Source organism: Oncorhynchus keta, chromosome 20 (assembly GCF_023373465.1).
Source record: "Oncorhynchus keta strain PuntledgeMale-10-30-2019 chromosome 20, Oket_V2, whole genome shotgun sequence".
NCBI lineage: Eukaryota > Metazoa > Chordata > Actinopteri > Salmoniformes > Salmonidae > Oncorhynchus > Oncorhynchus keta.
The window spans coordinates 15964525-15986911 of NC_068440.1; the positions used below are offsets into that span (position 1 = coordinate 15964525).

General features: G+C 46.6%; 1 protein-coding gene across 1 annotated transcript in view; it reads right to left on the reverse strand.

Moving 5' to 3' along the window:
• Positions 1-22387, reverse strand: part of LOC118391642 (trafficking protein particle complex subunit 9-like) — a 414365-nt gene that overhangs the window by 374929 nt on the left and 17049 nt on the right. The window contains exons 11-13 of the mRNA XM_052472165.1: positions 20728-20871; positions 6553-6679; positions 4554-4699 (exon numbers count right to left, since the gene is read on the reverse strand). Coding sequence (XP_052328125.1) covers positions 4554-4699; positions 6553-6679; positions 20728-20871 — 417 coding nt within the window. The remainder of the gene's footprint in view (positions 1-4553; positions 4700-6552; positions 6680-20727; positions 20872-22387) is intronic.

Consider the following 22387-nt stretch of genomic DNA (forward strand, 5'->3'; position numbering starts at 1 on the left):
GAGAGAGGGAGCAGAGAGAGAGAGAGAGAGCAGAGAGAGCCGAGAAAGAGCAGAGAGGGAGCAGAGAGGGAGGGAGCAGAGAGAGAGAGAGGGGGCAGAGAGAGAGAGAGGGGGCAGAGAGAGAGAGGAAGCAGAGAGAGAGAGAGAGAGGGAGCAGAGAGAGCAGAGAGAGCAGAGAGAGCAGAGAGAGAGAGGGATTAGAGAGATATAGAGGAGCAGAGAGAGAGAGCGGGAGCAGAGAGAGAGAGCGGGAGCAGAGAGACAGAGCGGGAGCAGAGACAGAGCGGGAGCAGAGAGACAGAGCGGGAGCAGAGAGACAGAGCGGGAGCAGAGAGACAGAGCGGGAGCAGAGAGAGAGAGCGGGAGCAGAGAGAGAGAGAGAGCGGGAGCAGAGAGAGAGAGAGAGCGGGAGCAGAGAGAGAGAGCGGGAGCAGAGAGAGCAGAGAGAGAGCAGAGCAGAGAGAGCAGAGAGAGAGCAGAGAGAGCGCAGAGAGAGAGAGAGAGAGCAGAGAGAGAGCAGAGAGAGAGCAGAGAGAGAGCAGAGAGAGAGCAGAGAGCAGAGAGAGAGCAGAGAGAGAGAGGGAGAGCAGAGAGAGAGAGGGAGAGCAGAGAGAGAGAGGGAGAGCAGAGAGAGAGAGAGAGAGAGGGAGAGCAGAGAGAGAGAGAGAGAGGGAGAGAGAGAGAGAGAGAGGAGAGCAGAGAGAGAGAGAGAGAGGGAGAGCAGAGAGAGAGAGAGGGGAGAGCAGAGAGAGAGAGAGAGGAGAGAGAGAGAGAGAGGGAGAGCAGAGAGAGAGAGAGGGAGAGCAGAGAGAGAGAGAGAGCAGAGAGAGGGAGAGCAGAGAGAGGGAGAGCAGAGAGAGGGAGAGGAGAGAGAGGGAGAGGAGAGAGAGGGAGAGCAGAGAGAGGGAGAGCAGAGAGAGGGAGAGCAGAGAGAGGGAGCAGAGAGAGGGAGAGCAGAGAGAGATAGAGCAGAGAGATAGAGCAGAGAGATAGAGCAGAGAGATAGAGCAGAGAGATAGAGCAGAGAGATAGAGCAGAGAGATAGAGCAGAGAGATAGAGCAGAGAGATAGAGCAGAGAGATAGAGCAGAGAGATAGAGCAGAGAGATAGAGCAGAGAGATAGAGCAGAGAGATAGAGCAGAGAGATAGAGCAGAGAGATAGAGCAGAGAGATAGAGCAGAGAGATAGAGCAGAGAGATAGAGCAGAGAGATAGAGCAGAGAGATAGAGCAGAGAGATAGAGCAGAGAGATAGAGCAGAGAGATAGAGCAGAGAGATAGAGCAGAGAGATAGAGCAGAGAGATAGAGCAGAGAGATAGAGCAGAGAGATAGAGCAGAGAGATAGAGCAGAGAGATAGAGCAGAGAGATAGAGCAGAGAGATAGAGCAGAGAGATAGAGCAGAGAGATAGAGCAGAGAGATAGAGCAGAGAGATAGAGCAGAGAGATAGAGCAGAGAGATAGAGCAGAGAGATAGAGCAGAGAGATAGAGCAGAGAGATAGAGCAGAGAGATAGAGCAGAGAGATAGAGCAGAGAGATAGAGCAGAGAGATAGAGCAGAGAGATAGAGAGAGATAGAGCAGAGAGATAGAGAGAGAGATAGAGCAGAGAGATAGAGCAGAGAGATAGAGCAGAGAGATAGAGCAGAGAGATAGAGCAGAGAGATAGAGCAGAGAGATAGAGCAGAGAGATAGAGCAGAGAGATAGAGCAGAGAGATAGAGCAGAGAGATAGAGCAGAGAGATAGAGCAGAGAGATAGAGCAGAGAGATAGAGCAGAGAGATAGAGCAGAGAGATAGAGCAGAGAGATAGAGCAGAGAGATAGAGCAGAGAGATAGAGCAGAGAGATAGAGCAGAGAGATAGAGCAGAGAGATAGAGCAGAGAGATAGAGCAGAGAGATAGAGCAGAGAGATAGAGCAGAGAGAGAGAGAGCAGAGAGAGAGCAGAGAGAGCAGAGAGAGAAAGAGCAGAGAGAGAAAGAGCAGAGAGACCAGAGAGGGAGCAGAGAGAGAGAGGGAGCAGAGAGAGAGGGGGAGCAGAGAGAGAGCAGAGCGAGAGCAGAGAGAGAGAGGGGGCAGAGAGAGAGAGCAGAGAGAGAGAGCAGAGAGAGAGCAGAGAGAGAGCAGAGAGAGAGAGCAGAGAGAGCAGAGAGCAGAGAGAGAGAGAGGGAGCAGAGAGAGAGAGAGAGAGAGAGAGAGCCGAGAAAGAGCAGAGAGGGAGCAGAGAGGGAGGGGAGCAGAGAGAGAGAGAGGGGGCAGAGAGAGAGAGAGGGGGCAGAGAGAGAGAGGAAGCAGAGAGAGAGAGAGAGAGAGGGAGCAGAGAGAGCAGAGAGAGCAGAGAGAGCAGAGAGAGAGAGGGAGCAGAGAGAGAGAGAGGGAGCAGAGAGAGAGAGCGGGAGCAGAGAGAGAGAGCGGGAGCAGAGAGACAGAGCGGGAGCAGAGAGACAGAGCGGGAGCAGAGAGACAGAGCGGGAGCAGAGAGACAGAGCGGGAGCAGAGAGAGACAGAGCGGAGCAGAGAGACAGAGCGGGAGCAGAGAGACAGCAGAGGAGAGCAGAGAGAGAGAGAGAGAGGGAGAGAGAGCAGAGAGAGAGAGCGAGGAGCAGAGAGAGAGAGGGAGAGCAGAGAGAGAGAGGGAGAGAGAGAGCAGAGAGAGAGCAGAGAGAGAGCAGAGAGAGAGCAGAGAGAGAGAGAGAGAGAGAGAGAGAGAGAGAGAGAGAGAGAGAGAGAGAGAGCAGAGAGAGCGGGAGAGAGCAGAGAGAGAGAGAGAGAGCAGAGAGAGAGAGAGAGAGAGCAGAGAGAGAGAGAGGGAGAGCAGAGAGAGAGAGAGAGAGAGCAGAGAGAGAGAGAGAGAGAGAGAGAGAGGAGAGCAGAGAGAGAGAGAGAGAGAGAGAGAGCAGAGAGAGAGAGAGAGAGAGCAGAGAGAGAGAGAGAGAGAGCAGAGGGAGAGCAGGAGAGGCAGAGAGAGAGAGAGAGAGAGCAGAGAGAGAGAGAGAGAGCAGAGAGAGAGAGAGGGAGAGCAGAGAGAGAGAGAGAGAGAGAGAGAGAGCAGAGAGAGGAGAGCAGAGAGAGGAGAGAGAGAGCAGAGAGAGGAGAGAGGGAGAGGGAGAGCAGAGAGAGGGAGAGCAGAGAGAGGAGAGGAGAGCAGAGAGCAGAGAGAGGGAGAGCAGAGAGAGAGAGGGAGAGCAGAGAGAGAGAGGGAGAGAGAGAGAGAGAGAGAGCAGAGAGAGAGAGAGAGAGAGGGAGAGCAGAGAGAGAGAGAGGGAGAGCAGAGAGAGGGAGAGAGAGAGAGGGAGAGCAGAGAGAGGGAGAGCAGAGAGAGGGAGAGCAGAGAGAGGGAGAGCAGAGAGAGGGAGAGCAGAGAGAGGGAGAGCAGAGAGAGGGAGAGCAGAGAGAGGGAGAGCAGAGAGAGGGAGAGCAGAGAGAGGGGGAGCAGAGAGAGGGGGAGCAGAGAGATAGAGCAGAGAGATAGAGCAGAGAGATAGAGCAGAGAGAGAGAGCAGAGAGATAGAGCAGAGAGATAGAGCAGAGAGATAGAGCAGAGAGATAGAGCAGAGAGATAGAGACAGAGAGATAGAGCAGAGAGATAGAGCAGAGAGATAGAGCAGAGAGATAGAGCAGAGAGATAGAGCAGAGAGATAGAGCAGAGAGATAGAGCAGAGAGATAGAGCAGAGAGATAGATAGAGCAGAGAGATAGAGCAGAGAGATAGAGATAGAGAGATAGAGCAGAGAGATAGAGCAGAGAGATAGAGCAGAGAGATAGAGCAGAGAGATAGAGCAGAGAGATAGAGCAGAGAGATAGAGCAGAGAGATAGAGCAGAGAGATAGAGCAGAGAGATAGAGCAGAGAGATAGAGCAGAGAGATAGAGCAGAGAGATAGAGCAGAGAGATAGAGCAGAGAGATAGAGCAGAGAGATAGAGCAGAGAGATAGAGCAGAGAGATAGAGCAGAGAGATAGAGCAGAGAGATAGAGCAGAGAGATAGAGCAGAGAGATAGAGCAGAGAGATAGAGCAGAGAGATAGAGCAGAGAGATAGAGCAGAGAGATAGAGCAGAGAGATAGAGCAGAGAGATAGAGCAGAGAGATAGAGCAGAGAGATAGAGCAGAGAGATAGAGCAGAGAGATAGAGCAGAGAGATAGAGCAGAGAGATAGAGCAGAGAGATAGAGCAGAGAGATAGAGCAGAGAGATAGAGCAGAGAGATAGAGCAGAGAGATAGAGCAGAGAGATAGAGCAGAGAGATAGAGCAGAGAGATAGAGCAGAGAGATAGAGCAGAGAGATAGAGCAGAGAGATAGAGCAGAGAAATGCAAGGAGCTCCTGGTTTAATTATGGAATTAGTCAAGCGTGTATAGAGGATGAATTTCCTCCATCACGTTAGTTATATATGTTTTACAATGAAAATATGAACAGGCCTAAAACTGTTTTACTTTGACACGGCAACTTCAGAAGGTGTGTGTGTGTGTGTGTGTGTGTGTGTGTGTGTGTGTGTGTGTGTGTGTGTGTGTGTGTGTGTGTGTGTGTGTGTGTGTGTGTGTGTGTGTGTGTGTGTGCCCACCTATCTTCTTATTGCGCTCCTCTCCTCTGGTGTGCATGATGATGGGAGAGTAGATGAAGGGACTCTTGGTGGACATGTTGTTTTCCAGGAGGCCTTTCTGTTTGTGGGGGCGCAGGCTGACGGGCAGATCCAGCAGCTTTACTGATCTGTAGGAGGGGAGAACCAATTCATCACTCAAATGTGTTTTATACAGCCATTTTCACATGAGCAGAGGTCACAACGTGCTGTACAGATACCCAGCCTATCCTAAACAGCAAGCAATGCAGAAGCACAGTGGCTAGGAAAAACTCCCTAGAAAGGCAGGAACCTAGTAAGAAAACCTAGAGAGAAACTGGGCTCTGATGTGTGGCCAGTCCTCTTCCGGCTGTGCTGGGTGGAGATTTAAGAGTACATGTGGCCATTAAGGTCAAGACGTTTATCAAGGGACGGGAGATGGAGGCCGAGACAAAGATAAACAGTTTTATCTCAACATGTCCCTTAAAGGACCAGAGAGAGAAAATTAGATGGATTTTGGCATGGTGACCTGAGCAAATCTCTCACACACACACACTTCTGCCAATCATTTGGTGAATTTCGTCCTGAGATTCTTAGCCCAGGCCATTTAATGAGCAAAGCATTCTGGGGGTGTGAATTGGAGCTAGTGGACACAGCACTTATCACCTCTCTGAGAAGCCAGGCATTCCTCTATCTGTACAGAATGTCCTCCATCTCTCCTGGCTCTACTAATGGCCCTGCCACCACAGAAAGAGGGGGAGATGGATACAGAGAAGATAGAAAACAGAGAGAAAAAGTGAATATAAAGATGGACAGCATTCTGAGTGGTGTTTTGAGTGAACAGTACGTACGTACTGTAACCTAAACACTAAGCTGCCTTTTAAAAGTGCACAATACTATTTTCCTGGCTAAATGAAATAATTAACTTAAATTGCATCAATAAAAAATGGCCAACTCAAACAGAAACAACTCTTCAGCTCTTTTCAACAGCCAAGCATGGACCACTAAACATGGTGCTGCAAAAACCAGAGCCCCAGACTAGCCAACCCAGGCCTAATATTCAACAGAGCCCCAGTCTAGCCAACCCAGGCCTAATATTCAACAGAACCCCAGACTAGTCAACCCAGGCCTAATATTCAACAGAGCCCCAGACTAGCCAACCCAGGCCTAATATTCAACAGAGCCCCAGACTAGCCAACCCAGGGCTAATATTCAACAGAGCCCCACCAGACTAGCCAACCCAGGGCTAATATTCAACAGAGCCCCAGACTAGCCAACCCAGGGCTAATATTCAACAGAGCCCCACCAGACTAGCCAACCCAGGGCTAATATTCAGAGCCCCAGACTAGCCAACCCAGGGCTAATATTCAACAGAGCCCCAGACTAGCCAACCCAGGGCTAATATTCAACAGAGCCCCAGACTAGCCAACCCAGGGCTAATATTCAACAGAGCCCCAGTCTAGCCAACCCAGGCCTATTTAATAGTGGTGTTCATTTCTGTTTATACGACTGATTTTTACTGAAACGTAAATGAGTCATATTTCACCAAAAATACATTTACAAGTAGATGCTTCTGTAAATCAATGTCATGTAAAATGTGCACTTAGATCTCAAACAGCTATAACTCTGTTCTGACCAGGAGGGAGAAGAGCTACATTTCAGTCATTACACCACCGTCAGAAATACCTGACATTGTTGAGAGGGAGGAAATATTGTCTGTTGATTAATCACGCCACTCAGAGTAGCAGTTACTCCATGTTAGAACAGTGTCGTAACTATGACGAGTTCATTGATTAGATCAATCCAAATATGACAGTTCAGAGACCAGGGCTGTGTTCATTAGGGCCCACCGCAGCAAAATGTTTTGCAACATCATGAGGGCCTCCATTTCAGAGCACTTTATTTTTGATTTTGTGCCTAACGAAGACAACCCAGAGCACTCACCGCCTTTGACTGACTTCCCTAACAACTGTTGATGAGAAAGAGAGATGATTGATTGACGTACCTGATGATGGGTAGCTTGGTGAAGGCTACAGGGGGCAGTTTGAGGCCATCAGGCAGGGTGAGAACCTCCATTCCCCCTGGACATTTAGACGTGTAGTTCTCCAGACTCTGAGTCACCTCCTTCTTCTCTGTGGACCAGGGGAGGAGTTGGGTGAGAAAGGTACAGCACATTATTGATAGTCAGTCTGACCATTTCCAGTCACCAAGGAACAAAACATGTCTACAAAAACAAAAGAAAGTGTGTTTTTTTAGGGCTGACCCCATTTAGTCAACGGGTCGAATGTTTGGTCGACTTACACTTTAGACGAGCAGTAGCAAAAAAATATATATTCTAATCATGGTGTACAAGGCGCCTGTCTGAGTGGACTGATCCATTGTGGAGGCCGTGGGGGTGGCACAGTCCATCACCAAGACGTGTGCTACTGAAATGGTATATAGTTATATTACATCGGAACAATGGTGCAACACTAATAAAAATATATATGTTTTAGAACAAAATGTGCTTTCTCCCACGTTGGATAACGGTCGATGTCCGCGGTTCTGAAACATCCGTGCGCTGTTGATGTGGCACCGCTTCCTACACCGGTGTTGCCACAGTATGGGCATAATGGCAAAAGTTAACCATCCTATGTGGCAGAGACAGCAGCGGAGTTAGGAGAAGAGAAACCAGCCCTTTCCTTAAATGTCGAAGGAAAGTGAGGAGGAAACGACAACTTAAGCCTATAATCAATAGACTAACTGTTCAAATGGGCCTGTTAAAATCATCCATATATATCTACAGAAATAAGACCGATCCTGCTTCTGTTTAAGTCTTTGTTTAATAGCCTACTGATTCCGTCAGCAATCAAAACATGTTGGATAAACTTCACAAATTCAGCTGTTTTTAAAATCTTTGCTATGCAGTAATAAAAGCTTTACACTTTATAATATTAATATTATAATAATAATGAATGTCATAATCATGAGCAGGCTTAGTATAGCAGCCTTGTATAAGCAGCTGTAGGCCAAAGAGGACATCCTGTTGACTCTTAATACCGTAACTTACTTAGGCCTATATTTCAAATCCAATCTCTCCAGTCACATACACATGGTGGTGCGAGTTTAGCGAAATACTTACGCTTCTAGTTCCGACTGCGCAGCATTATCTACCAAGCAATAAAGAAATCCACAACAAAAAACTAAAAACGCACACATCTAAGTAAAGAACTGGAATAAGAATGCATAAATATACAGATGATTAATGACAGAGTGGCATAGACTACGATGCAGTCGATGGTATAGAATACAGTATATACATATGAGAGGAGTAATGCAAGATATGTAAACATTAGTGGCATTATTTAAGTGACTAGCGTTCCATTATTAAAGTGGACAATGATTTCAAGTTTGTATATTTCAATACTTATATATAGTAGGCTACTCTTTCAATCAATCAATCATTCATTTGTTCCTGTCAACACATGACACAAGCCATTCATGATTTGAAATACAATCAAGCATTTTCATTTTAAAATAAAGCAACCCTTGAATAATTATCGCAAACAACAAAACAGGGAGACAGAGAGAAACAGCGAGACAGAGAGAAACAGCGAGACAGAGAGAAACAGCGAGACAGAGAGAAACAGCGAGACAGAGAGAAACAGCGAGACAGAGAGAAACAGCGAGACAGAGAGAAACAGCGAGACAGAGAGAAACAGCGAGACAGAGAGAAACAGCGAGACAGAGAGAAACAGCGAGACAGAGACAGAAGAAACAGCGAGACAGAGAGAAACAGCGAGACAGAGAGAAACAGCGAGACAGAGAGAAACAGCGAGACAGAGAGAAACAGCGAGAGAGAGAAACAGCGAGACAGAGAGAAACAGCGAGACAGAGAGAAACAGCGAGACAGAGAGAAACAGCGAGACAGAAAAGCGAGACAGAGAGAAACAGAGACAGAGAGAAACAGCGAGACAGAGAGAAACAGCGAGACAGAGAGAAACAGCGAGACAGAGAGAAACAGCAGAGACAGAGAGAAACAGCGAGACAGAGAGAAACAGCGAGACAGAGAGAAACAGGAGACAGAGAGAAACAGCCAAGAAAAGAGAAACAGGGGAAAAGAGGGAAACAGCGAGACAGAGAGAAACAGAGAGAAACAGCGAGACAGAGAGAAACAGCGAGACAGAGAGAAACAGCGAGACAGAGAGAAACAGCGAGACAGAGAGAAACAGCGAGACAGAGAGAAACAGCGAGACAGAGAGAAACAGCGAGACAGAGAGAAACAGCGAGACAGAGAGAAACAGCGAGACAGAGAGAAACAGCGAGACAGAGAGAAACAGCGAGACAGAGAGAAACAGCGAGACAGAGAGAAACAGCGAGACAGAGAGAAACAGCGAGACAGAGAGAAACAGCGAGACAGAGAGAAACAGCGAGACAGAGAGAAACAGCGAGACAGAGAGAAACAGCGAGACAGAGAGAAACAGCGAGACAGAGAGAAACAGAGAGAAACAGCGAGACAGAGAGAAACAGCGAGACAGAGAGAAACAGCGAGACAGAGAGAAACAGCGAGACAGAGAGAAACAGCGAGACAGAGAAACACAGCGAGACAGCGAGAAACAGCGAGACAGAGAGAAACAGCGAGACAGAGAGAAACAGCGAGACAGAGAGAAACAGCGAGACAGAGAGAAACAGCGAGACAGAGAGAAACAGCGAGACAGAGAGAAACAGCGAGACAGAGAGAAACAGGGAGACAGAGAGAAACAGCGAGACAGAGAGAAACAGCGAGACAGAGAGAAACAGGGAGACAGAGAGAAACAGCGAGACAGAGAGAAACAGCGAGACAGAGAGAAACAGAGAGAAACAGGAGACAGAGAGAAACAGAAACAGCGAGACAGAGACAGAGAAACAGCAGAGACAGAGAGAAAACAGCGAGACAGAGAGAAACAGCGAGACAGAGAGAAACAGCGAGACAGAGAGAAACAGAAACAGAGACAGAGAGAAACAGCGAGACAGAGAGAAACAGCGAGACAGAGAGAAACAGCGAGACAGAGAGAGAAGAGAGAAACAGCGAGACAGAGAGAAACAGCGAGACAGAGAGAAACAGCGAGACAGAGAGAAACAGCGAGACAGAGAGAAACAGCGAGACAGAGAGAAACAGCGAGACAGAGAGAAACAGCGAGACAGAGAGAAACAGCGAGAGAGAGAAACAGCGAGACAGAGAGAAACAGCGACAGAGAGAAACAGCGAGACAGAGAGAAACAGCGAGAGAGAGAAACAGCGAGACAGAGAGAAACAGCGAGAGAGACAGCGGGTGCTTGTCAGACACCTTTTTTTTTAACACAGCAAGTCTGAGCACAATCAAATCAATTGCAGTCGGACACTAGTCATCTGTGTGTCATAATTATTTCATCAAACAGTGCGCTTACAAGCATCAGACAAGCTCAGTGTATATAGTTGATTTGATTAAAACACATAGGATGGGTCTATATTCGGAAAAATACACATTTAAACATTTGGACGAATCGATTGGTACAGACGTGGTGGGCTCCCAAGTGGCGCAGAGGTCTAAGGCACTGCATCTCAGTGTTAGAGGCGTCACTAGCTCCTGGATCGATTCCAGGCTGTGTCACATCCGGCTGTGATTGGGAGTCCCATAGGGCGGCGCACAATTGGCCCAGTGTTGTCCAGGTTTGGCAGGGGTAGGCCATCATTGTAAATAAGAATTTGTTCTTAACGTACTTGCCTCGTTAAATAGAAAATATTTAATTGAGGATAACACAAATAACCCAGCTCCAGGCCAGCCTTCTCTTCTTCCCCATCCTTCAGGTTTTAAGTCAGTAGCTGGATCAATAAAGATGTTTAGAGCCGTGCTGTATCATCACTCAGACTCGCTCCTTCGGATGCATACAAACATGTCTCTATGAGTTACTCTGCTGGCCGGGTCTCACACAACAGGGGCGGGCTGAGAGAGATATATACATCTATACTCCAGCCAAGCTCCTGGATAGGCCACTTCTCAGTTCCCCACTACGCACCCCTGCTTGGACAGCCACAAAATATCATATTAAGAGCCTGAGCAACAGAGCAGCACAGACAGAACCTACTGTGGTTCAGATCCAGGACTCACAGGCAAACATGTCCTTTAGACGGAGGTCGTTGAGGAGAGTACATCTGATCAGACTGAAGAGCAGAGCAATGTCAGGAAACAGAACATCCGTGACAGAATCACTTTACCACAACCTACATTTACATATTACCTCGACACCTGTGCACCGGTACCCCCTGTATATAGCCTCGCTACTCTTATTGTATTGTTGCTCCTTAATTATTCATTCATTAATTACATTTGATTTATTACATTTTTACTTCAATTTATTTTAGGAAGTACTTAACATTTTTTTCTCTGAAAAAATGGGCTTGTAAGTGAGGTCTACACCTGGAGAATTCGGCACATGTGACAAATAACATTTGATTTGATTTAAAATCTCAGTCAAGATAGCCATTATTGAAAACATTGCTTTACATAAATGATTTATCTATCAACCTGTTTTTACAGAGAACATTCCTGGAACTTAGAAAGGTCCCCAAATGAAGGTTTTTAAGGGACGTTAAAGCCCTCTTTATTACAAGGCAAGTCACATTCAGTGTTGTGTGTTTGCAGTGTTGGGAAGTGGCTTAGTGATAATGGTTGAACAAGCAGAGAAATGCTGCATGCAGCATATAAAATAGCCTGGAGGTAGAGACGGACTTATGCACGGCTTTGAGTATTGTTGCTGATCGTACATTTAGACCACAACCGTCAACTCTCCCAGCCTGCCTGCCTGTATCTCCCCGTTTACCTGCCTGGCTGTCTACCCCTCTCCCAGCCTGCCAGCCTGTATCTCCCCGTTTACCTGCCTGGCTGTCTACCCCTCTCCCAGCCTGCCAGCCTGTATCTCCCCGTTTACCTGCCTGGCTGTCTACCCCTCTCCCAGCCTGCCTGTATCTCCCCGTTTACCTGCCTGGCTGTCTACCCCTCTCCCAGCCTGCCTGCCTGTATCTCCCCGTTTACCTGCCTGGCTGTCTACCCCTCTCCCAGCCTGCCTGTATCTCCCCGTTTACCTGCCTGGCTGTCTACCCCTCTCCCAGCCTGCCTGCCTGCCTGCATCTCCCCGTTTACCTGCCTGGCTGTCTACCCCTCTCCCAGCCTGCCTGCCTGTATCTCCCCGTTTACCTGCCTGGCTGTCTACCCCTCTCCCAGCCTGCCAGCCTGTATCTCCCCGTTTACCTGCCTGGCTGTCTACCCCTCTCCCAGCCTGCCTGTATCTCCCCGTTTACCTGCCTGGCTGTCTACCCCTCTCCCAGCCTGCCTGCCTGCCTGTATCTCCCCGTTTACCTGCCTGGCTGTCTACCCCTCTCCCAGCCTGCCTGCCTGTATCTCCCCGTTTACCTGCCTGGCTGTCTACCCCTCTCCCAGCCTGCCTGCCTGTATCTCCCCGTTTACCTGCCTGGCTGTCTACCCCTCTCCCAGCCTGCCTGCCTGTATCTCCCCGTTTACCTGCCTGGCTGTCTACCCCTCTCCCAGCCTGCCTGCCTGCCTGTATCTCCCCGTTTACCTGCCTGGCTGTCTACCCCTCTCCCAGCCTGCCTGCCTGTATCTCCCCGTTTACCTGCCTGGCTGTCTACCCCTCTCCCAGCCTGCCAGCCTGTATCTCCCCGTTTACCTGCCTGGCTGTCTACCCCTCTCCCAGCCTGCCTGCCTGCCTGTATCTCCCCGTTTACCTGCCTGGCTGTCTACCCCTCTCCCAGCCCGTCTGCCTGTATCTCCCCGTTTACCTGCCTGGCTGTCTACCCCTCTCCCAGCCCGTCTGCCTGTATCTCCCAGTATACCTGCCTGTTCCTAAACCTGCATGGAATCTGTCTGTTACATTTCAATTTAGTAAATTGTATTTGGAAGCCCAAGTAACGTAGTCTAACAGTAGAAACATGGAGAGTTGAAGGACAGACCGTGAAGTACAGACCGTGAAGGACAGACCGTGAAGGACAGACCGTGAAGGACAGACCGTGAAGGACAGACCGTGAAGGACAAAAACTCTGTATTGATTGTCCTTTTGGGATGATGTGAGGTAAACACCATGTTTGAAGAGTTCACTGCAGCATTACACAAACCTCCCCCTCTCTCTCCCTCCCTCCCTCTCCACTCCCCTCCCTCCCCCATTTCAGTTCTGTGTCCTATCAGCAACCCCCCATCCCAAAATACAGCTGCTTTCAACTCCAGTAAAATTCCTGTGGGGAATCGATTCAACTCACTTTCACTTGAAGATTTCCGAGAGCAGAATGTGACTAAATAAGTCAACATTAAAAAGGAAATTAAAACACGTTTGCCATAAATTAGTATGTCAGTCCATCAGTCAGCAGACAGATAATAAAGCAATTCAATAAATAAGTATCAGCTTTGGAAGACTTGAGCCAAAACTAAACAATAGGAAATCAGATTTAAAATAAGCCCACATCAGTTAAATAGCCTGACCACATGATGTGCCTCTCCAAATTCTAAATACATAGTTAGAAAACGCAGTCAGACAAAAACATGTCTTTTTCCATTTAACCTGCAGACCATACATTATCAACCTCCGACCTGGTGGAGTCCAGAAACAGAGTGGACAATCGGCAAGCCCATAAATAAACGCTGCCTCCTCCACTTTACTGCTCACATTGAGTAATGAACCACTGCATTGGTAGTGAGTCAATCCATTCTAGCATTTACTGGGCTCAGGGACACAGACTCCATAACAGAGGTAACATGTACTGGACTCAGTGACACAGACTCCATAACAGAGGTTAACATGTACTGGACTCAGTGATACAGACTCCATAACAGAGGTAACATGTACTGGACTCAGTGACACAGACTCCATAACAGAGGTAACATGTACTGGACTCAGTGACACAGACTCCATAACAGAGGTAACATGTACTGGACTCAGTGACACAGACTCCATAACAGAGGTTAACATGTACTGGACTCAGTGACACAGACTCCATAACAGAGTTTAACATGTACTGGGCTCAGGGACACAGACTCCATAACAGAGTTTAACATGTACTGGGCTCAGGGACACAGACTCCATAACAGAGTTTAACATGTACTGGGCTCAGTGACACAGACTCCATAACAGAGGTAACATGTACTGGACTCAGTGAGACAGACTCCATAACAGAGTTTAACATGTACTGGGCTCAGTGACACAGACTCCATAACAGAGGTAACATGTACTGGACTCAGTGACACAGACTCCATAACAGAGGTTAACATGTACTGGGCTCAGGGACACAGACTCCATAACAGAGGTAACATGTACTGGACTCAGTGACACAGACTCCATAACAGAGGTTAACATGTACTGGGCTCAGGGACACAGACTCCATAACAGAGGTAACATGTACTGGGCTCAGGGACACAGACTCCATAACAGAGGTAACATGTACTGGACTCAGTGACACAGACTCCATAACAGAGGTTAACATGTACTGGGCTCAGTGACACAGACTCCATAACAGAGGTTAACATGTACTGGGCTCAGTGACACAGACTCCATAACAGAGGTTAACAAAACATCTTCCCAGAGACATAAAGAGAAAACATTGTTTTCCTTTAGTCTTTTCAGCAAAAACACAGAACACACAACTTTGAATTAGGCCTAAAGCGGTGAACAGAGTACTTAAAACCCAAGTTGATATATTATTTAGTACGATCCCACAGAAATCAACTCATTAAAACAAGGCAAAACAGATCCAAGACTCAAATTCTACATTCATTCTTACGCAAGAGGTTCAACTTTGTTAAACTTTGAAAATGTCCTTAAATTACACCGATGTGACTATCATTTCTCAGTTCCTACGCTCGTTTTGAAGACAAACCCCTACATTTCCATCCAGAGCAGCAACAGATCAATAGCCTATGGTGTGGTACTGAAGAGAGGACCCCTGGTGAGAACTTCTAAGAATGTTAAAACATTTTGTGAGGCCTCTTAACTGACTGACACTCTAGGGGGGAGAGAAAAATAAAATATACATCCTGACAGTACAGTAGTAACAGTCTCAATTAAACGGAGGGAGATTCTGCCAACTGTCACTGAAGATGGACTGCCCTGCCATGTTGGATGTGGTTGAAAGTGCTGACAGAATACAAACTGAAATGAATGTCAAATGAAATACGACAAATTGATTGATTTATTGTTTTGGGCACTTACAAGAAGTCAACTGCAATGACATTACTTACTGCATTCATATTGCAGGCGAAAAGCCTCATCTTTCAGTTAACCTGACTACAGTGCTAGAAAATGTAATGTGGGTGGGACACTGGCAAAAAGTGACAGACTTAGAAAATGTGTGTGTTTACTTCAGTGTAATGAGATGGAATGAGTGACTGGCCATCTTATGTGACTGAGTATCTAGGGAAATCAGGGGGGGCTGAGTGCCAGGGGCTTTCAAACAACTACATGAATAAGTAGACCTTTAATTGCTATTTCTGCCCCGATAAAGCTTCAACCAACATGATTCATTTTAACAACCATTTCTAAAAATAGGTCTCATGAAAAGCAATCTCTTACGGCCCTTTCTCCACTCAATATAGGTAAGAGCCTGCAAGTTCCTGGTCTGAATCGTAGTCTCCGAGCCACAGCACACAGCCAACAAATAAAATATTGATAATAATCTCCTGTCCCTGATATAGTGTGGGGGGTCGATACTTTTACAAATTGGGATATTACTTCTGACAATATATTGCGTTGTATTGTTTTGACAAAAATCGCAATATTATTTTTCAGTAAGTTAGCTGTCTGTACCTGCATACCTCCAGTATTTTTCCTTCATAGCTTGTTCTCCATCTTCTTTTTAACTTGTTAAATGTAGCTAAATGTAATCGAAAATGTAATCCCCAAAAGGAATTATTTATAATGAGAGGGCCATAAAGAATAACTAGTAATGCTGCATACTCAAAAGGTTCAAATATGACCTTTTGGCTTCCTTGAACTCGTTAGGAAATCACCTTTCATCTCATATCAATCTTGTACATCTATGACAGTGTTTTTTGTTTAAAATCTAAGCTTAATGGCTATAAATCCATAAATCCATCTCTGACTGGATTTATAGCCATTGAGCTTAGATTTTAAACAAAAAACACTATGTCATAGACGTACAAGATTGATATGAGATGAAAGGCGATTTCCTAACGAGTTCAAGGAAGTCCGAAAGGTCATATTTGAACCTTTCTTTGAGTATTCTACTGACAATGTTTGTCTATGGAAATTGCATTGCTGTGTGCTTGATTTTATACACCTGTCAGGAAAGGGTGTGGCTGAAATAGCCAAATCCACTCATTTGAAGGGGTGTCCACATACTTTTGTATAATCCATCTCTGAACACATTTTAGAATCACCTTCTTTCCGGGTAAATCTCTATTAACTTGACACACCTTGATTGTGCAACACTTGGCCATGACCCTTTTTGTAATTATTCAAGCTTTCTTCAAGGATGTTGCCTGTGCTTAGCGCCATTCAGTTTATTTTTTATCCTGAAAAACCTCCCAATCCTTAAAGATTACAAGCATACCCATAACATGATTTAGCCACCACTATGCTTGAAAAATTGGAGAGTGGTACTTAGTACCGCCTGGTATCTTTGTAGTGACTGGGTGTATTGATACACCATCCAAAGGGTAATTAATAACTTCACCATGCTCAAAGGGATATTCAATGTCTGCTTTTATTTAATTTTTATCCATCGACCAACAGATTTCTTCTTTGAGGTATTGGAAAACCTTCCTGATCTTTGTGTTTGAATCTTTGTTTGAAATTCACTGCTGGACTGAGGGACCTTACAGATAATTGTATGTGTGGGGTACAGAGATGAGGTAGTCATTCATAAATCATGGTAAACACCTATTGAACACAGAGTGAGTCCATGCACCTTATTACATTAAGCACATTTTTACTCCTGAACTTTTTAGGCTTGCTGAAACAAAAGGGTTGACTACTCAGCTTTTCATGTTTTATTCATTTGTAAAAATGTCTAAAAACACAACGTCAGTGGAATTCTGGGGTATTGTATGTAGGCCAGTGACAAAAATCTAAATCCATTGTAAATTCAGGCTGTAACACAACAAGATGGGAAAAAGTCAAGGGGTCTGAACACTTTCTGAAGGCACGATAATATCGTATGGTGAGAACCCTGGCAATTCCCAGCCCTAAACCCCACACACTTTACTTCCTCCTTTCATCCCTTTCTCCCATGCTGTCCTGAAGGTTCTGTGATGCAACGAGAGGAAAGATGCCACTCTTTCTCTCCTCCTACCCCCTCCCCCTCCTCTCTCTCTCTCTCTCTTCACCCACTCCCAGGCAGGATGACACAGTGGTGACGTTAATGAGCTTGGCGTGATCACCTTTTCCTCAACCCCTCTCCCTTTTTCTCCTCGCCTAAGCCAGAGACATTAAGCAGTTACCTTCACTCTCTACAAAGGCCTAGCTTAAATAAAACATTTGAGGTATGTTTTTTAATGTCACCGATAGGGACTTGAAAAGGCACGACCACCTCAAGACAGACCTTTGAAAGTGCCGGGCTCTGAAATTCAAAGCCGTGACGTTTTATTTCCCAACGGGAGCTTCTGCTGTGACATTAAATGGGAGGACAGCAACGTGCTTAACGGAGGAACTGGGGTCATATTATTTTACAGGGGTTGACTTCTAAGACTTGAATTGTGTTTACCGTCGGCCACATACCACGATGCTGCGGGACAGAACAAATTCTTTGGTTTGTGCACCTGTGTAGACAAACAAGCCCCTCTCGAGCAGCCAAACCCCAGGGCTTCACCAGAGGACTCGTGTATCAAGGTGTGTGTGCACAAAAGAGATGCGCGTGACAGTTGTTCCTGCAAACGTGGGTAATTACACATTTTGAACTGGACAGAAAAGTGTGCGTGCATCTCCACGCACATCTCAAATCATGCGTTAACACAACGTCTTGTGGTTGATCGACTGTATCATACAAGTAGGATATTGTTACTTTGGGGGAATGGAGGAGATTGATGCACAGGAATTGTAATAATGGTCGGCTAATATAAATATTGGCCTAATGATAAAAGAGAATAATTTGCCATTGGTAAGAAGACCGCATAGCAGAATGTCATCTAATGTGTTAATTTGACTTTTGTTTTATATTCCTAAGTCATAATCATATTGCAGGGCATGTCTCTCCTTTTCTGACATGACTGCTACAAATACTAGGCTACTATTCATCACTCATTCAAGAAGACAAGCTCTAAAGTGAACGGTGGCCAATGGCAGCATGTACAGGCTACAGTATTGCTTTGTGACAGGAACGTGACATAACAGCCTATTTCATCTCAGAGCCTGTGTCAACGATGCAGATGAAAACACAATCTACTGATAAAATAAATATGGAAAAATAAACTATTTGCATTTTGCATAGAAGTCACTGCAACAACAAAAAATTACATTCTGCCCACACCTCTACAGAAATGTTATCAGATTTGCCATTGCAATATATTTAAGAAACTATCATGGCCAGGCGGGGTTATAGGCAGAGTTATAGAGCTAGTTCACAACCCCTACAAATATAGTATGGCTCTGATATATCAATTAAAACATGCACATTTTGTGTGCGACAGTTTGATCAATCCCAACAATTTGTTGCAAACGCAAATCCTAGAATCTCCATGTACACTAGATGTGTATTTGAAATGTACGCACAGTTGAGAAATGACACCCCAGATCTGTGGATTAAAAGGCATAATCTGGGATATTTGAAAACGGTTATATTGTTTCCCCTTCCTCATCTGTCAGCTTTATACCAAACCAAGTGGCGCTGGGTAGACACACAAAGTCAGGATTGTGACTTTCAAGGAAAAGGCTGTAGCTGCTGGGCCGAGACAGTCACACTGTTCCTCTGAGCTGTGCTGCTGTGTGTTCTACAATAACTCCCCAGACACGCAACGAACACAGCGAGGGGCCGCGCCCCATTACTGCATGCTGGGAGAAGACGGCCTGCAATAACCCCCGCCGTGGGTGACATCACCACACTGCAGACAAACAGCTGGGGGGTGATAGAGAATAGCTGGAGGGAGGAAGAGGGAGAGAGAGGATGAGAAAGTGAGCGAGACAAACGAAAAAAAGAGAGAGAGAGAGAGAGAGAGGGAGGCGGGTGAGGAGAGAAGGTGTGGAACCGCAGTTTAGAGGGGAAAGATCTGTGCACGGCTCATTTCACAGTGTCTCTGCCAAAGCCACCATTGAGAAACTCACTGAGAACTATAGAGGTTTTAAGCTGTTCAAACAGTCAATCGAGCATGGAGTGAGGAGTCTGGTGGACCAGGTTTCAACTGGAGTGAGATCAGTGCACATGCTAGCTTAAATATAACAATGAAATATGTTCTGTCACTTTTTCTATGCTCAGCCTCACACACACAAAATGTCACAGATAGAAAAGCCTTATTTCTCAAATCATACGTCTGGCCTTCCTGTCTGGAGGCATCACAGGCTGTAACTGCCCACTGTTAGCGTGACCGCCGCTGACACACGGATGCATGACGGCCACAGGTACAGCTGAGCTGCTGTTATTCCAGCAGGTTTACACAGAGAGGATGCTGGGTAGATGGGAACAAAGCCTCCCTCAGCGTAGCAACAGTCCCTCGCTGCTGCTGACAGGGGCAAATATTTCATACTGTTGGCACTGCTCTCTCTCTCTCTCTCCCATGCAACCTACTTGTTGTGTTTGGACTGTTGTGTATATGGACTGTTGTGTGTAACTGACAGATGCACACACACAATACACATGTTAATATTTTTAAATGTATGTAAATTGTAAAGTCTAATGTATTTTTCATTATGTGTCGGACCCCAGAGAGACGAGCTGTCTGCATTGGCTTCGTCAAATGGGGATCCTATTCAACCAACATTTCTCCCTCTCTATCCACTATCTGTTCTCGCTCTCCCTCCCTGTATCTCTCCCTCTCCCTCCCTGTATCTCTACCTCCCCCCTCCCCCTCCCCTTGGGTGAGTACCTATCTCCTGAGTCCAAATTAAGCCCACTGTCACCCAGCCACCAGCTGAGACTGGCTTGGTTGAGCATTACACACCATTACACCCACAGGCACAATGCTGGCTTCCCTAAAGAACATGCATGGTTGGCTGCGGTCAGGGGATGATTTCAGATGATCTCACATGATCGAAAGTATGAAATGGAGAAAAATGCAGTAGATTTTTCAACTAATACTGACAAAAACATTTGACTATGTAATGTGTGTTATACCTAGAGTAGAGCTCGTCAGACATTTTATCTTTCCTTTATGTTTTTAAGATTTACTATTTGTATTAATTTTCATTTCTATTCAGTAGGGGGGTTCTACTAGGCTATAGACCAGGGAACATTTGGTTATATGATTTTGAATTATAAGACCCCTTGAAGTATAAAAAAATAAAAAATAAACAAAAATGATTTTATGGAAAATTGAATTTGGCCTTACTGCTAGAAGCCCGTACAAACACACTGAATAACGATTCACCACATGGACAACAGATAGTCCCCCCCAAAAAATTAAAAGGTAGGTTTGTTCTTTAGTGTTTGCCCTATATCTGAGAGATAGTAGAATTATCAGGAAACCTTTGTTATATGTATTATTATTTATTTATTTATTTAAACCCCTATTTATGACACTAAACAGTCTCATTATATTTCCAATAATTGTTTTAATTGGTACTGGGGAACCTTCAGATGAGTCTTATGAGGCCTGTGGCGTCCTAAAGCAAAACATGTATCTGTTGGTGAGAGTCTCACCTTTCTACAGAGGGGTCATATTGGTGTGTAGCCCAATCTGTTCAGACACTACAGACAGAAGTTGGCAGCCCGGCTGACTTCAGACGAGTCTCTGTCACTTTTCACAGCAGATGAGGTGGATTGAGACGCATCCAATGCAAAAAAAAAAACAGATCTCCATCTTAAACTGACAGATTGTTAAAGGGATGTATGCTAATTAGATTACCGCGGGGTCGACTCTAGGGGGGTTTAGGGGTGCGACTTACAATGTTGAAACAGTGTCCACTCAAAGACACTGGAGAATGAGACCATCTGGGTTTCGGTAGTCTTTGAGCTAAAGTCTTGGGGAGCTAAATGTGTGTGTGTGTGTGTGTGTGTGTGTGTGTAGGCTGACCTTGGTCTGAGAGGAAGTCCAGCATGGTCTGGAGCAGAAAGGAGAGGTGGCGGACAGACAGGCCGGGGTTTCCCATACGACGGGATGCGTACACCAGCTCATGGAGCAGACGCATCTGTACCGCCGCCCAGCCACGGTGGGAACCTGGGGGAGAGGAGATGATTTTAATGTCAAAATGTACATGTTCTACATTAACCATCCCAGCCCCTCTGAAAAGACACACATACAGAGGTCGGAGCAGAGGGCAGCCATACTACTGCACCGATGGAGCTGGTTCTAGGGACTCAATGCCTTGCTCAAGGGCACAACTGCAAGATATATGGCATGCAGGATTTGATACCAGTAAGGGGGGTCATCCCAACATTCTAGTACAAGAGCAACATGTGAGATTGTGAGCTGTGCCCGTTGGCTCAATGTTTTGTGTTCTGCAGCAGAAATCTTAAGAGAGGAGAGCGAGAAAGCATGAGCGCGAGAGAAAGCATGAGCGCGAGAGAGAGAAAGCATGAGCGCGAGAGAGAGAAAGCATGAGCGCGAGAGAGAGAAAGCATGAGCGCGAGAGAGAGAAAGCATGAGCGCGAGAGAGAGCGAGAGAGAGAAAGCATGAGCGCGAGAGAGAGAGAGAAAGAGAGAAAGCATGAGCGCGAGAGAGAGAGAAGAGAGAGAAAGCATGAGCGCGAGAGAAAGCATGAGCGCGAGAGAAAGCATGAGCGCGAGAGAGAGAAAGCATGAGCGCGAGAGAGAGAAAGCATGAGCGCGCGAGAGAGAGAGCGAGAGAGAGAAAGCATGAGCGCGAGAGAGAGAGAGAAAGAGAGAAAGCATGAGCGCGAGAGAGAGAAGAGAGAGAAAGCATGAGCGCGAGAGAAAGCATGAGCGAGAGAGAAAGCATGAGCGCGCGAGAGAGAGAAAGCATGAGCGCGCGAGAGAGAGAAAGCATGAGCGCGCGAGAGAGAGAAAGCATGAGCGCGCGAGAGAGAGAAAGCATGAGAGAGCGAGAGAGAGAAAGCATGAGAGAGCGAGAGAGAGAAAGCATGAGCGCGAGAGAGAAAGAGAGAAAGCATGAGCGCGAGAGAGAGAGAGAGCGAGAAAGCATGAGCGCGAGAGAGAGAGAGAGCGAGAGAGAGAAAGCATGAGCGCGAGAGAGAGAGAAAGAGAGAGAGAAAGCATGAGCGCGAGAGAAAGCATGAGCGCGAGAGAGAGAGAAAGCATGAGCGCGAGAGAGAGAAAGCATGAGCGCGAGAGAGAGAAAGCATGAGCGCGAGAGAGAGAAAGCATGAGCGCGAGAGAGAGAGAAAGCATGAGCGCGAGAGAGAGAGAAAGCATGAGCGCGAGAGAGAGAAAGCATGAGCGCGAGAGAGAGAAAGCATGAGCGCGCGAGAGAGAAAGCATGAGCGCGCGAGAGAGAGCGAGAGAGAGAAAGCATGAGCGCGAGAGAGAGAGAGAAAGAGAAAGCATGAGCGCGAGAGAGAGAAGAGAGAGAAAGCATGAGCGCGAGAGAAAGCATGAGCGCGAGAGAAAGCATGAGCGCGAGAGAGAGAAAGCATGAGCGCGAGAGAGAGAAAGCATGAGCGCGCGAGAGAGAGAGCGAGAGAGAGAAAGCATGAGCGCGAGAGAGAGAGAGAAAGAGAGAAAGCATGAGCGCGAGAGAGAGAGAAGAGAGAGA